Source organism: Haemorhous mexicanus, chromosome 2 (genome assembly GCF_027477595.1).
Source record: "Haemorhous mexicanus isolate bHaeMex1 chromosome 2, bHaeMex1.pri, whole genome shotgun sequence".
Lineage (NCBI taxonomy): Eukaryota > Metazoa > Chordata > Aves > Passeriformes > Fringillidae > Haemorhous > Haemorhous mexicanus.
Window position 1 is genome coordinate 100,852,677 of NC_082342.1, and position 14,858 is coordinate 100,867,534.

At 35.3% G+C, this 14,858-nt stretch overlaps 1 protein-coding gene across 2 annotated transcripts in view; it reads right to left on the reverse strand.

Moving 5' to 3' along the window:
* Positions 1-5,168: 5,168 nt before the first annotated feature.
* The window catches only part of PUDP (pseudouridine 5'-phosphatase), a 65,396-nt gene continuing 55,706 nt past the window's right edge, over positions 5,169-14,858 (reverse strand). For both annotated transcript variants that reach the window (XM_059839719.1, XM_059839721.1), the window contains exon 4: positions 5,169-5,759. In XM_059839719.1, coding sequence (XP_059695702.1) covers positions 5,583-5,759 — 177 coding nt within the window. In that variant the 3' untranslated portion in view covers positions 5,169-5,582. The remainder of the gene's footprint in view (positions 5,760-14,858) is intronic.

Sequence of the window (14,858 nt, forward strand, 5' to 3'; positions counted from 1 at the left end):
AAATTTGTCTGTCAAAGAGTAGTCAGTAAGACCATGGTAATACACTTTACTCAGGTAACCAAGATAGCATGGGTGCAATGCAGTCAAAATCAGTATCGCCTTCTATGGGTAAATTGCTCTAGTTGCCATAGAGGGCGACTCTTATCTGTAGAGATCTGTATTGCATAACAGAGAGCCTTTGCATTTGTTTTTGAGTTGAGTTTTGCTTCCTTTAATGCAAAACATTTTCCTGTCATAATTAGTGCTTTTACAGTTTTTCTAAGGACAAGTGGAAGGCTTTACTGTTTCTCTTCTTTCATTTCATTGGGGTGCTAGGTGCTAGATGGTTTATACCATGGGTCAAGTCCTGGTCTCCATCTCCTTTCTTCTACCATTCTGTTATTCTCCACTAAATAATGCTGTCTCTGCTACTTTTTGAATCACAGGAACTCTGGATATTAACAATGATCGTGTTAATGTTTTATTTTGTATTCCAGTTTCATATTGGAAATATTCTGGGGAAAGAGCCATAAAGAGAGAAGCGAGAGCTGGAGTGTTCTCTCTTTCTGCTGAAGCTTGTTTTAATCACCAGAGTGAGCCAGCAACTAACATTTTGAATATGATGGCTTAGAGCCCATAAATCACAGGGCTGAAGAGCAGAAGAGACCAATAGACTCTTATGCTGCCCCCTGCCCTCTAGTATATACTTTTTTTTTTTTTTTTTTTTTTTTTTTTTTTTTTTTTTTTTTTTACACTGAGCTACCTGGTGTAAACACAGCCACTGGCACGTGCAGTGAGACATCCAGCTGGAGTTGACTTCCTTGGCTCTTGAAGTTCTGAGTTCTGGAAGGGGTTTAGTTTGATCCTTACCCTTCTTCTGTCCTTCATTGTAATACAGTAATTATACCCACAACTTAGACTTATTGGTCAAAGGGAAGATTAACATAAAGTGTTGATGAGAGTCATGTTTCCCTTGGGACAGAGAAGTGTTCTGAGAGAACTTCTTTTCCTCCATTCCACTATTTCCATTTATTTCCATTAGCTCTACAAAAAAAGCAGTCCTACCTTCTCAGTGCCAGTAAATTCAGTGAAGATACAACTTGTTTAAGCTAGGAACAAATGCACGGAAACAAATTAATTGGGAAAAATTAGTTGCTATATTTTTGTTGTTTAAAATTATTCTAATATTAAAAGAATTAGTAGCAAATTTTTTATATGTCCGGTGGAATTTTGGAATTTACTGCCTAGCTAGTGTTTTTGGTGTGTAAATTTATTTAGATTTTAAAGAAATCAGATTTCTGTATTGATAACCAGTATCTAGAGCCAGCAAGAAAGCAGCAAATTTCAAGCTTCATTCTCTATTTGCTAAAGACACATATGAATTTTAAAGTATTAGAAAACAATTGCATTTTTTCTTCTTATGAATCTTCTTACAATTTTTTTTTCTAATTTGGATTCTACTGAAGACATTTTTTGGAATATATGCAACATGAGCGATTCTGGACAGAGGTTTCTTTGGTTTAAGTATAACATTCTTTAGAAAGATATCCAATCCAATTGAGAAATGAATATTTGAGCTTTTTCTGATCTTTATTTGTAGAAGGCAAATGCCAAGTTTCATAGAAGTCAGACTGCATTTTAAAATTAATCCTGTTCCAAGGCAATGAATTTTTTATTTGAATATATTCAATGAAACCCCATTTATGTAGATCTTTTCAACCTGGAAATTCTACCAAAATTAATCCTTTTGAAGTTCCAGTAAAATGTAAATCCTAATTCACTAGTGAGGTAGAAAGGAGTTTAAGTTTCAGTACAATAGTTTGTACATACCAAACTTGTCTTTCTTTTTTTGTATTTTTTAAATTTATTTTCATGGCTGAATTTAGCTCCATCTTATTGCACTGATCCTATTTTCCAATGGAAAAAACACGGTCGCAAATTTTTGCATTTATTTTCTGGAGGCTGGAATCCTTGTCAGGATATGCCTGAAGCACATGTCCTATATCAAGCCAGATAAAATTAAATGTATCCTTAAAATTAAGCTGGTGCTTATTCTTTGCTTAATAAAAATTAATTAAGCATGTGTTAATTATTTACTGGGATTGAAATCTGTTTGCTGAGTTAGAGGATAGACTTTTGGATTAGTTTTTAACAGTCCTCTTCATAAAAACACAGATGGAGCATTCAAATGTCCTGATTGCTCACATGTTCTCATGATCTGTAGCCAGGATCTGGTATGGATTTTTTTCAATTCAGTCAGAACAGGACTTCATCTGGAAAGCAGCAGATGGAAGGAAGGGAGGGGATCCAAGTTTTTAATCCTTTTTTCCTTTTTTTCTTTTCTGAACAGATGTTGTTGAGATGATCGAGCTACAGAGCCACAAATCCAACCAAAAACTGGGTAAAGAAATATATACAAACATATGTTGATACTTGGTACATGGTTAATCAGGCAGGCTACAGTCATCTACTGCTGACATGAATATCTCCCTCACATTTAATGGAGATGACAGGATTTTTAGGGCTACTGTAGAAGAAGGATTTAATTTTGTGTGCTGTTTTGATTTTTCATTCACTCAAGAGAAAAGATAACAACAACAGTCAAAATTACCTTAGTAACAGTTAAATGGTTCAGTGCAGGACCAGGAAGTTGGTAAACAACAAGCTGAAAATTATGTGGAAGAAATTTTACCAGAATTATGGGGAGGTTATGGCATATGGTTCAGGTTCACAGCCTTCAGTCTGGGGCCATAATTTCACTGACAACTGTCAGGTGGGATAATAAATAAATGGAAAAATAATTGCATACAATAGGATTTGCTGATGATTTAAGGAGCAGTATTTTTCTGATTAGTAATTTTCATAAAGATAAGGCTATAACATTAGAACTATGCTGATCTTGCCATGGTGGTTACATGAAGTAATTCTGATTTTGTCAGTGATATATTTATTGCCTCTACATCTTTAAAACCAAAATTCATTACTTTGACGACAATTCCTTCAAAGTAAAGTATAAATGAGATGTCTCACTTTATTTTTTTGTAAAACTCATCAGTTAAATTAAATCTATGTAAAACTTTGAAAAAGTTACTAATTCCAGCTTATTAAAGCTTCTTCTTCATAGTAACTTCCTTCCTTAAATTTAGTAATTATGAATGAAGGGGATCCCAACACGCACCTGTTTTACACTTGAAAGCTCAGAATTATTGCTCGACAGTAAAACACTGTGCTATGTAATATAAGTCAAAGGAGGAACTGTACAGCAATAGTTCTGTTATCTTGTCTGGGAAGATCAGAAATGGAGTTCAGGTTGAATGGGACAGGTTGTTGTCACTATACAAACAGTTATTACTGCAATATCCACGGCCAAAAGAAACAACATAATATGGAGAATACTCACACAAAATCAGTATTTCCTCTTTTTTGAAAAAATGCCTCCAGATCCTTAGAATGGAAAGCATTTACTGCAAAGCATTATAGTGTATGTATGAAAAGATTCTGGTACAATCTAGGTCATATCTGACTGACCGTATAGGATAAACTGTCCTTAATTTCTTGAACTGTAAATGAAAATAATAACAGTCTACATAAAATACGTAAAATTTTGAGGTTCTTATAAATACAGAAGGAAGAAAATCACCATGAATACTGAAGAGTCCATAACTCATTAATTTCTGTTCCTGACAAAACACCCTTAAATCTAAAACAGTTCAACATCAGGAATGCCTAGAAAATATTTTGGGATCATATATAAACATATAATATTAAAAAAACCCAAGGTCAGAGCAGCCTTCTCATAATACATGGAAATTATCTGATTTGACATATTTCAGGCCTCTTGTCTTTATGGAGTTTGGTATTTTACCAAGACTGTGAAGTACCTCATGGACACTCATTAGAAATGTAGGGATTTAAGTGCTGAATACAATAATTAATTTTATAAAACTGTCATAAAGGTACATGAATACTACACCTTTCTTTAGACAAGGTAAAATACATTGCTTCCATCATGTCATACGTGAAATTGTGGACTCCACCAAAACCTATGTATCTAGCGTTTTATAAAGAGGCCCTTACCCTTGTACTGACAAGATACCAGAAAGAGACAGCAGTAAGAAGGACAGCTGACAACATAAATATTTAAAGGAAATTATGGTAGCCAGAAAAAGACATTTTTAAGTATTTATCTAAACCAAATCTGCAATTTCTGCACTTAAAAACTAAATAGTAAACTCTCTCTAGGAAAATTGGTGAAAAACAAGGACTCAAGGAGAAGGTAAGAATGGAAACTAAGGACAGCCTACTGAAAGCTATTAGCATAAAGGAGTTAGGACCTTAACTTAATCAGAATTGAAGCACAGAGACACACTTATTTCACAAGAATGAAAGAGAAGGCTACATGACACATGGACTGTAAGAAGGATATAAGGAAATGAAAGAAACAAGATGCAAAGCATTTTGGCTCAATTCTTAGATCTTAGATCATAGAAACTTGTATAGCTCCTAGCAGGTGATCAAAATAGCAGAAAAGATAATGACAGAATTACAGAATAATGGAGGTTTTCTCATTCAATCTCTAAGAAGAAAACAAAAAAACACAGAATGTACAACAGAATCCCTGTTGCAAAGAAGTGGGAAAAAAAGAGAAAAAAAACAGCACAGTACAAGTGGAATAGATGGACAAGCATGGTGATGCATTAAGATTTTAGCCTTTATATTTTCAGATCCCGCGCTGCATTAGTGCATGACTCTAAACTTCATATAAAGTGTTAAATACTGTCTTCACAGTGTGGTCAGATAAAACAATTCCTCTGGGCCTGGAATCAAAGGACATCCTACAGCCAGAGGCCCCGAAAAGTATAAACAAAAGTGAACTGGGGGGTTGGTGGGGGGGAGCAGCAGCAGGGAGAGTGAGCTGGGGGAATACAGCTTCATTACCTGAAGCTGGAATTAGACAATTAACCTCTGATATGCAAACAGACCAAACTTTTATCTGTCTGAAAAACCCACGACCATTGCCCATCTTGGGTGTAGCCTCTGTCAGGCTTTTCACTGCTCAAGGTTTATCTGTTGAAGGCCTTTAATAAATACCTACTTTATTCTCTTAACTCTGTCTAGTCTCTGTTCTAGGTAGCCACTCCAAGGCATCAATGGGATGAGGAAAAGAATAAACATATTGATAGCAATAATGGTGTCAAAAGCATTTTAATGGGATAAAAGGCAATCCAGAACAGGTTTCTGATTAAGGTGTTAGCAGTAAGTAATTCAAGTGGAAACAGAACAAGAAGCTTCCAATGCAGTTACAATAAATTGTCTAAATAGTTCCATAATATTACCAGAAAACATTATGATGTGAATAGAACAAGGCTGGATTCACTCAACAGAAAGATGCTGCTTTAATAATGCATTTATCAAAAGGACAAATCATATACATTCCAGACAATTTATCAAAGGCAATGTCTAAAAGACTAAATGTTAACAGGATTTTTGTGCTCTAGTTTTGAGGAAGAAAGTAGAATGAAAAACAATCATAAAACTGAAATAAAATTTCATTTCACTTTATACTGATCTCCAGTCAAGAACATGTTCATAGGCATTAGGCATCAATCATATGCTGGTAAACCAAAGAGTTCTGGTTTGAAATCTTCCATGGACTTCAGCACCAGTGTTGCCTCCTTTTTAAAATCTGGACCTAAATTTTCATCTGGAATCATAACTGCTTGCATTCCTGCTGCCCGGGCTCCTATGACTCCCTGTGGTGAATCTTCAAACACAAGACACTGAAAAACAAGAAGGTGAGGAGAAAAATAATTATAATCTTACTATGATTTTCTAATGGCTTGTTTTAAAAGAGAGAATGATCCTGAATGAAACTTAGTAGGAAAACTAAATTTCGTTCTTGTCTTAGATACCCCTAATTAGAAGAAGAGCAAACCTCTCAGTTTGAACATCTGCATGGTAATTAACCTTTAATTAATTTCAATTCAAAAAACATCAATACACTTACTTAAATCCCAGAAAGTGGTTATCCAGATGTTCCTAAGTGCTTTAATAGGGATGCGTTTAATCACAAGCTTAAGGCAAAATTAAGCAAGTGCCTAAATAAGCAGGCAATTTAACTTTTCCAAACCAATTTTAAAACCTGCAAAATGGCAAAAGCAGTGCTTCCACTCACAGGTATGGCATTTCCTACACGCACAAGGGATGGGGAGCACTAAACTACCTAGGTGAACAGTAGAATTTCAGATGAGTAGAGATAGACACTATTTATCAGAAGAGAACTGTCAAAGTCATACTCTACCTAATTCTTCCAAAACAATGATGAGAAAGAAAACAAGCAATTCTATTGGAAAGTTACATTTATAGAAGAAAGAGTTTAGCCAGGTAAAACTTCCATGCCTTATGATAGTCACAGTCATTCCAGACTGCAGTTTGGAAGCAAAGCTAAAATTTTTAAAAACAATCATACATTATTTATGTGGATTTTTTAATTTAATGTGAGAATACCGAATAATAAAAAAATAAGATAAACATATAGAAATCATATGGTCTGAAATTTTATATAATGAAAGACAATGTTTCTGGAGCTCATTCCAGAATTTATATAATGAAGCATCTCTTCCTGCCTCTTTCTGTCCATGACCTGCAAATTCAGTTCGGATTTTTGGTCATGGATAACCCAAAGCAACTCTTGGCATCCAAGGACCTGAAAAATTCTGACCTATACTAACACATGGTTTCTAACACTTCTCCAATTCATACTGCATTTATTATCAATATTAGCACTGCTACTATTACTAATGCCAAAATCACTGTGACGAGTGATTTTAGTAATTGAAAACAGATGTTGGGATGGTTAGGGCAATTTTCCTTACATATAATAATCAGTGCTCTCAGGCACATGGTGTGATTCCTGAGCCTGTCCTGAGCAGGGCCAGGACAGGCTCAGGAACTTTGATGATCCTTGTGAGTCCTTTCAAACTCAGAATATTCTATGATTCTAAGAACATACAACATCATACTGCACACCTTTTAGGTTCTGAAACACACAACTATTTCACTGCAGAACATAAAGGATGCACAGTGTTTGTTCTGTCTGTGCTCTAAGGGAACAAGTTGCAACTTGCAAAAGCTTTATTACATTTAAAAAAAAAAAATTGCAATATGTATAAAATGTCTGCCCTATATATATACCTATCTATGGTATATATGGACTGTGGAAGGAAAAAATGAAAGAACCCTCTCCTGATTTCCTTTCTTTTTAAAATATTGATTCTTGCCTTTCCACATATCAGCAACAACTTGGAGTTTGTGAAGTGAAAAGTAAAAGGTGCTTTCTACCTTGCATGTAATAAAGTAAAACCTAATTAATATTTTTTTAGTGAGCCAAAGGAATCACACCAATGTCTTTTGTGTTCATTTCCTTCATATAGTCACTGCATTCCCATTTGAACAATGTGATACTTTCAAAAGTTGATCATTATCAAATGATAATGATTACAAATATGTAACCAGCAGATCCTGGAAAGCTTCGTACAATTGCTATTAGAATGGAAGCATGGCTCTGCCTATAGGTTTTGTTCTTAACAATAACTTAGTTCATGACCTTAAGCACTCTGAGGACAAAAAATGAAACTCTGACAGGCTTTGCTTTTTGAAGAATAAGCTTAAATGTTGCACAGAAGAGCATTATCAAGGCCTTTCAGAAACCTTTTCTGATCCAGCTCATACAAAAGAATGTACTTCACCGCTCTGCCTTGAAAGACCTAACTAACTTCCATGATATCACCAAGCTACTGTATGAGAGGAGCAGATGATTAAGGAAGGCAGTATGCATAAAGAAAAGCTTAACTAATTCCCTGGAACTCAACACAATTAAAACTCTTAATTACCAAAGAAACCAGGCAAATGACCCATAATTACAGGGTCCTGCATGTTACAGGAAATAAGTGTACTAGGTCTTCCTTAAATCTTTCCTTTTACTGAAACTTATTGTCAACGACACAGTCACATTTTTAATGGATGATAAAAGGTTTACAAAGGTTCACATACAAAATGGATTTATTAATACACAGAGATGTTATAAACTCTTCACTGTCCTGGACCACCCACACACTAAATTTAGAGATATGAAAGCAGCCAAGTTCTTTTCCATTTTGCGTAAGTATTGCAACATCAGCATCACTCCAACTGAAAGACAGATGAGATTTATACAGACTTCAGCTGAGATTCTGGCTGCTTCTGTGCATTATTTCTAAAACTTGTGTCACTGATCAATACTACTCCTATGAGATCTCTCAAAAGGTCATGCTAATATAGGACAGTTCTCACTTTGGAATTAACTAAATGCTTTAAAAAGTATAGCAAAGTGTATTAATTTATATTTCAGTCTATGAATCTAGAAAAAAAAAATAATCACGTAACCAGAGGAAGAAATAATATTACTGGAGCACCTCATTACCTCATCCTCCTATATTAAATGCAATAATATAAGAAAAGAGTGTTAGTTAAGCTCTTGGTATATACAGTAGGCCCTCTCTACCCTATCCTGCAAAAGTCTGGATGGAATAATTATGTGACTAACAGGGATATCCGTAAGTGTTACTGCAGTTAGTGATAACCAAGAAGGCTGGAAGGATAAAAGATTAAAATCAGTTTTAAAATTAAGATTTAGGAAGACCTGTGAATATAATATATATGCATAGGAACTGCTTATCTAACAAGTATCCTTGACCACATATGACACAACTATATCAGCTGTAAAACAGACTGAAGGATGAGACTAAAGATATCATGATTTATACACACAGAATTCATCTGCAAGTTTAACACTACCATCCATTGTTCTATAAGGAAAGAATGAAAAGGAAGTTTTTATCACCTGCCCACAAATGACACAGAAACATTTGGTATCAGAATGTGACATATTATGTTTTGGGCTTCTTATGGATTGCATCTCATACTCTGTAGCTTCTTCATTTTTAATTGATGTTTTTCCCCTTCCTAATCTAATCAACTGGTCAAAATAAAGTCTTCTATAAATGTTTAAGGACTAATTTAAATTTCATTCTATCTAAGGACTAATTTAAATTTTACTCCATCTCTAAAAAAAGCCCCAAGACAGGCTGCAGGAAGAAATTCACCAAGTACAGCCAGATCACATGGATATCAGAATGACAGCTGATTTTTGTAAACCAAGACGTGCTCAGGCCTTCCACTTCTACAGATAACTTGCGGACTGTTCATTGCCAGAAGTGATTTTACTATTTTCTTTGTGAAAAACTAGCCCATACTACTTGGTTAAAATTCAAAACTAAATAGCATCTAAGAAGTAACTTATCAGTCTGAAAGGTATTACTACTGCAATCATGGTTTGTCCAACAACTTCTGTAATTTTTTCCTTGCTCAATTTTTTTTTTAGATTTTCAAAATAATTCCAGCACTAAACAACTCTACTAGCCAGGTGAGTGACCCAGAAATTTTTAAGAACTATAATATAATTCAGAATACAACACAGATCCATCCATATCCCATACAAAATACTGAGATGTTTAAAAGGGGCTGTTTGTCATTTATGGGAGGTGGTGGAAACTCACAAAAAGAGAGAGAGGAAACAACAATTTTAACATCATAAGATAGATGCTGGGCTATTTTTTAACTCAACTTATATTTTCTTTTTTCTTATGTTTTCACTGTCCAAATATCTGAAACAAGAGGTAAATATATTTCTGGGTGACCCATTTACCATCAGAGTTACTTAAACATTATTGAATTAATCCATTTTAAGCAGCTGCATTATTTGCAGTTATGGTCTCCTACTGTGTTAATTCTCTGATGAATTAAGAAAAAAACAATAATGAAATAATGTATTTAATGTTTCTCTCCTAATCTTTGAACTTACACTCCTTCCAGAAATAGCTGGGAAAAATTCCAATAGTGAATACAATAATAAATTACATTTCATTTTATTTTAAAGATGTGCCAATTGGACCAGCCAGGGATAACAGAATCATAATAAATATGCTGTTAAGTAAGTAATGCAGCTTACAGCCCCTCAACTTGGTTCCATTAAGGAAAATGAGGAGTAAGCCAAGATGTTTTGAAATGCTATAAGAAATGAATGAACTGGAAACTAAAAATCAACGTAATTAAGCACCAGAATATTCAGAATACTAACTACAACCACCATTCTTTATGAGTCAGTGATTCATATCAAGAACTGTTTGGAAATTACATGCACATATGCTTTTTAATTCAGATTTTTATTAACTCACTACTAAGAGCATGCTGCAGACCAATATAAGAATCAGGTTATTTACCATAAAATGTACAAAAAAAAAATAATTAGCATAATTTCAAAAAGGAAAGAAGAAAAACAAAGTGTTACATCTGCACATAATTAGATCACTCTGGGTTTCTAGCTCTCACAGAAATGCCACTTTACATTTCAGACCACACCAGCAGTTCCTCTCTTAAAAACCAGTTCATGGAACATTATCTCAAGGAAGGCCAGAAGGAATAAAATGGTTTGAAAGGAGAAGAAGGAAGAGAAATTTCATATTTCTTGCTTGTTTTCAAGACTCGATCAAATGAAAGAAAATGTTTCTGTGAGTGACAGTCAGGCCCAGATACAGCGGATCTGTGAGGCAGGGAGAAGGTCACATTTACATGCAGGGTTACTCTGATCATTCCAGATGGCTGGAGCACTCTTTTCACAGAGCACTGTGTGTTTAGAGGACAGCACACTGGGAACTTTGTATGGTAACTTGTGTTACAGGCCTCAAGAAATTCTCAGGCATTTCTGAAACAGAGTCCAATTATCCCTGCAGCAGAAATCTAACTCAATCAACTGCAGCTTGGATTAGCCATAGAAGGGTTTTGTTCTTTAATGGAGAACACAAGGCAAATACTCAAGATGTTCTCTCCTAAGGCTACTCATATTGCATAACATGCTAGAGTTTTATGAGTTTTAGGCCACTTATCTCTAAAACTGGCCTAAAAAGTCATTCTGTACAATGAAATAGTTAATTTGTGCTGCCTTCCCTTCTACAAAGAACTATCTTTATCACACCCAGTGACTTCTTTGACATGTAATACACAACACATTCAAGGAATGCACCTTGCATGCAGAGCTCAGAACTGTAGGATAAAATACACTGAGTGAGTGCCTGAAGGCCATTTGGAAGCACCTTATTCAACACATGTTCAGCCAAAGCAGGCTGCTCAGGTCCTTGGCCAGGTGAGCTTTGAGCATTTTTAAGTATGCAGATTTCAGATTCCTCCTGGACACCTGCTCCCATATGGTGAAACCATACGGTGAAACCAGCCCTATGGTGGAAATGGTTTTCCAAGGATCTAGGAGTTTCTTGTGTTCTACCTTCTGCCTGTTGCCTACTGAAAGATTACTCTGCATCCTGGAGAAGAGGCTGGGCCCATTTGATGAACAAACACATCAGAGATAAAAGCCAGGTACACCCAAAGGAGGAAGTTTTGATGCATCCAAATTCTAAGTCTTGAACTGAAACTGGAAGTAGGCACAAAAAGTATTTCCTGAATAAAAGCAGTGAACTTTTTGCCACAGGGAATGTGGACAAACCCACAGGTGCAGGTTGCCAGAGCACGTACCCTTCCTGTTTGTTTTGGGTAACTGGACACCATCACATTCCTACAACTGCCTCAGCAGGAGCTGCTCAGCAGGAGCTGCAGAAGGCACTTGATTCTCATGGAGCAAGCTCATTTTTTAAAAATCTATTTTGGCAATAGTTTGTTTTTGTTCTATAATGCCTCCTTGACCAGTGTTATTTTCCCACACAGAAAGATCAGTTTGCATAGTGAAATTTACATGAATTTGATCTAAACATTATTTAATGATTGTATAATCTTGGATGGAAGTGTTAATAACAGCCTACATATGCTTCAGACATAAGGTCATTTCCTAATTTCTTCAATAAAGAGAGAAAGAGTCAGAAAAGGCATTAACCTTTTACAGGTTTTCATTGGGAGTGCAAAAACGTCATGGAAAAAGGTCCTTTTTTTTCTATTCAGTACAAGCTTCTCACTGAACTGTACATAAATGTGTCACCAGTCTGGAGTGACTTGGTGAGATATAGCTGCATGACACTTTAACTCTTCCTGATCAGGAAGAAAAGAGCCTTTCTCTCAAAATTCAAGGCTGAAAGTTATTGTAGAAAATATTTAAGATTATTAGCATAAAACTCCAAGCACAAAGCCAGAAACTACCACCTTTAAACAAAACAAACAAAACACTAACAAAATTCTACTAAGTATTTTCTATGTATTTCAACTCCAGGGGAAATAAACCCCAAACCACATTAAAAATGGCAATTCTCTCTTCTCAATATAGATTTTCAGAAGAAAGTGGAGAAGAATGTACAAAACTAAGTTAGAAAAAATATTAACTCCTAAAGTTAAGAGGAATATAAATGTTCCTGTTGGGTAGGATCTGAATCATACAGGTTCATCCCTTCAACCTACCATCTTATACCTGGCATGCCTCTAGCGGACTGCACATGTAAACCCACAAAACAGCTGCGCAAGTATTTATAAATGTGCTCCTTCAACAGTAGCCCACCTGTGGCCATTAGGTTATGGTAAGGAATGTCATAATTCCAGAATTTTTTTTTGCTACATCAATCTAAAAATATCACATCTGAAATGAAAAGCCTCATTACATCAGTAACCGGATCTATTTAAGTAACTGCCCTGTGATTTCAAAAGATGATTTCTCAGCCTCTTGGTTTGCACAGCTGCTTTGACTCTGCAAAAAAATGAAACCCAGAACTCAAAATTTCTTTCATAATTCTCTTTACCTAAGAAATTATTTCAGTCTGCTAAATACAATATTTCAAAAAAATGTGAACTCTACCACCAAAAGTAAAATAATTCATTATAGAGCCCCTATTTCTATATGCCCTATGTATGATATAGTTCCTTTTGGAACTATTTATTATGAGAAATAATCAATTCAATGGACCCACTCTCCTAACCCTGAATGAAGGATTAACTGTAAGTTCAGTCAAGTTCTACTAGATCAATACAATTATTACTGGTAAAACCAAAATTTTTAATAAGAATGTATTATGTATTAAGAGAAAAGTTTAAAAAAGTCATAATTGTTTTTTTTAGATTCCAGTAGAGAAACTGTGTTTTTCACATTAATCTTTAGCTTGTTTTTATCAGCTTCCTTTGTTTATTTCAGGGAAGCAATAGTTACCTAGGTATTTTGACCTACGAAAAATACAGCGAAGAAAAGCCAGTGAATATCAAGCAGTTTTATGTGAATCAACCATTAAAACAGGCTGCTCCTCTAGAAAATTTCTTACCACTGTAAACTCCAAGCCTGAATATTTCTGTAAATTATAAAATTAATATATTCTTAAAAAATGAATGCACATGTAGAAAGTTATTGAAGCCTTAATCTCAAAATATTTCAACATGCTTTTGTTCAAATTCCCCTAATATGGTCTAGCTATTTTATATACCGCACTTTTTAAAATGCATTGTTGACACACAGTTATCAAGCTGTCCCTATTTTTCTATTAGACCTGCTCTACCAGATAAGAGAATGCTAACAGTCACTTCAACCAAGGGCTCTTATTTTTGACTCAGGTATGCTTACAGAAAGAGTAACAGGTCCTTTTCCATGAAAGGAATAGGGCGTGCATATAAATGAATCCATAAGAGTAAACAATGAACAAAAATAGAAAAACGTGTTTATTTAACTCTGTGTATGTATGCATATGGATAAATAATGGTGTATATGGCCTCCATACAGATAGTCTATCTCTCTGGGGCATAAGGCTTATTGAGTTTAAGAGATATGTTAGATCAGTAACTAAAAGAGCCATGACACAGGCTTAACATGAACATTATTTTGGGAATACCAGCCATGGTATCAGCAACTTGTTACTATGCTTGTCACACAACTTCTGCTCTAACTGCTTTTGGGTACTCAGTTCTTCAAAGAAACAAGTTAATCAGTATCTGGGTTCTCATTAGCTTTTCTTAATATAATTTTTTATCTAAAAACACCTCCCATTCTGTATATTTCAACCACAAATAATGTTCAGATTCAACAGGGTATAAAGCTGACAGATGGCAGACTAATTCAAAAGGAAAACTACCACATATTTGCCTGTAAAACAACCTCTCATGGGCAAAGTCCTCAAAACACTTTATCAGGCCATATGCTTAAGTGAAAACTAGTTGCTCATCCAGCACAATAATAACTTTATATTAAAAGTAAAAACCACTTAATGAATCTGCTGATCTGAAGTATCCTGCATTTGCTGACCTTCAACAGTTTGAGTGAGTCTTTAGAAAAGGGATGAGGGTAGCTAATTTCCCATTTAAGCTGCGTCCATGTCTCTGAAACTTTTTGAATTGTTACTCTAAAGCTTGTTGCCACATTATTTTGCTATGCAATTATTAACTAATTATTGCTTTTTAATGGACCCCACACAATATACATATATATACAGAAAATGTGCAAATGATACATAAGTATTGAATGGACTCAGAATCACATGATTCCAGAATTGCTGGTTATTGTATGGTGTTATCATGCCAAGGTTGTGGGTTTGATCCCTGTATGGGCCATTCACTTAAGAGGTGGACTCAGGCTCCTTGTGGATCCCTTCCAACTCAGAATATTCCGTGATTCTGTGATTTTATGACTGAGATTGGAAGCAACCTCTGAAGGTCACCTGGGCCAACCTCCTGCTCAAGCAAGGACACCTACAGCCCAGGACAAGGTCTAGGCAGTGTTTGAGTATCTCTAAGGAGTGAGACTCTGGGTAACCTGCAACAGTGCTCAGTCAACCTCATGGGGAAAAGGAGTTTCCTGATGCTCAGAGGAA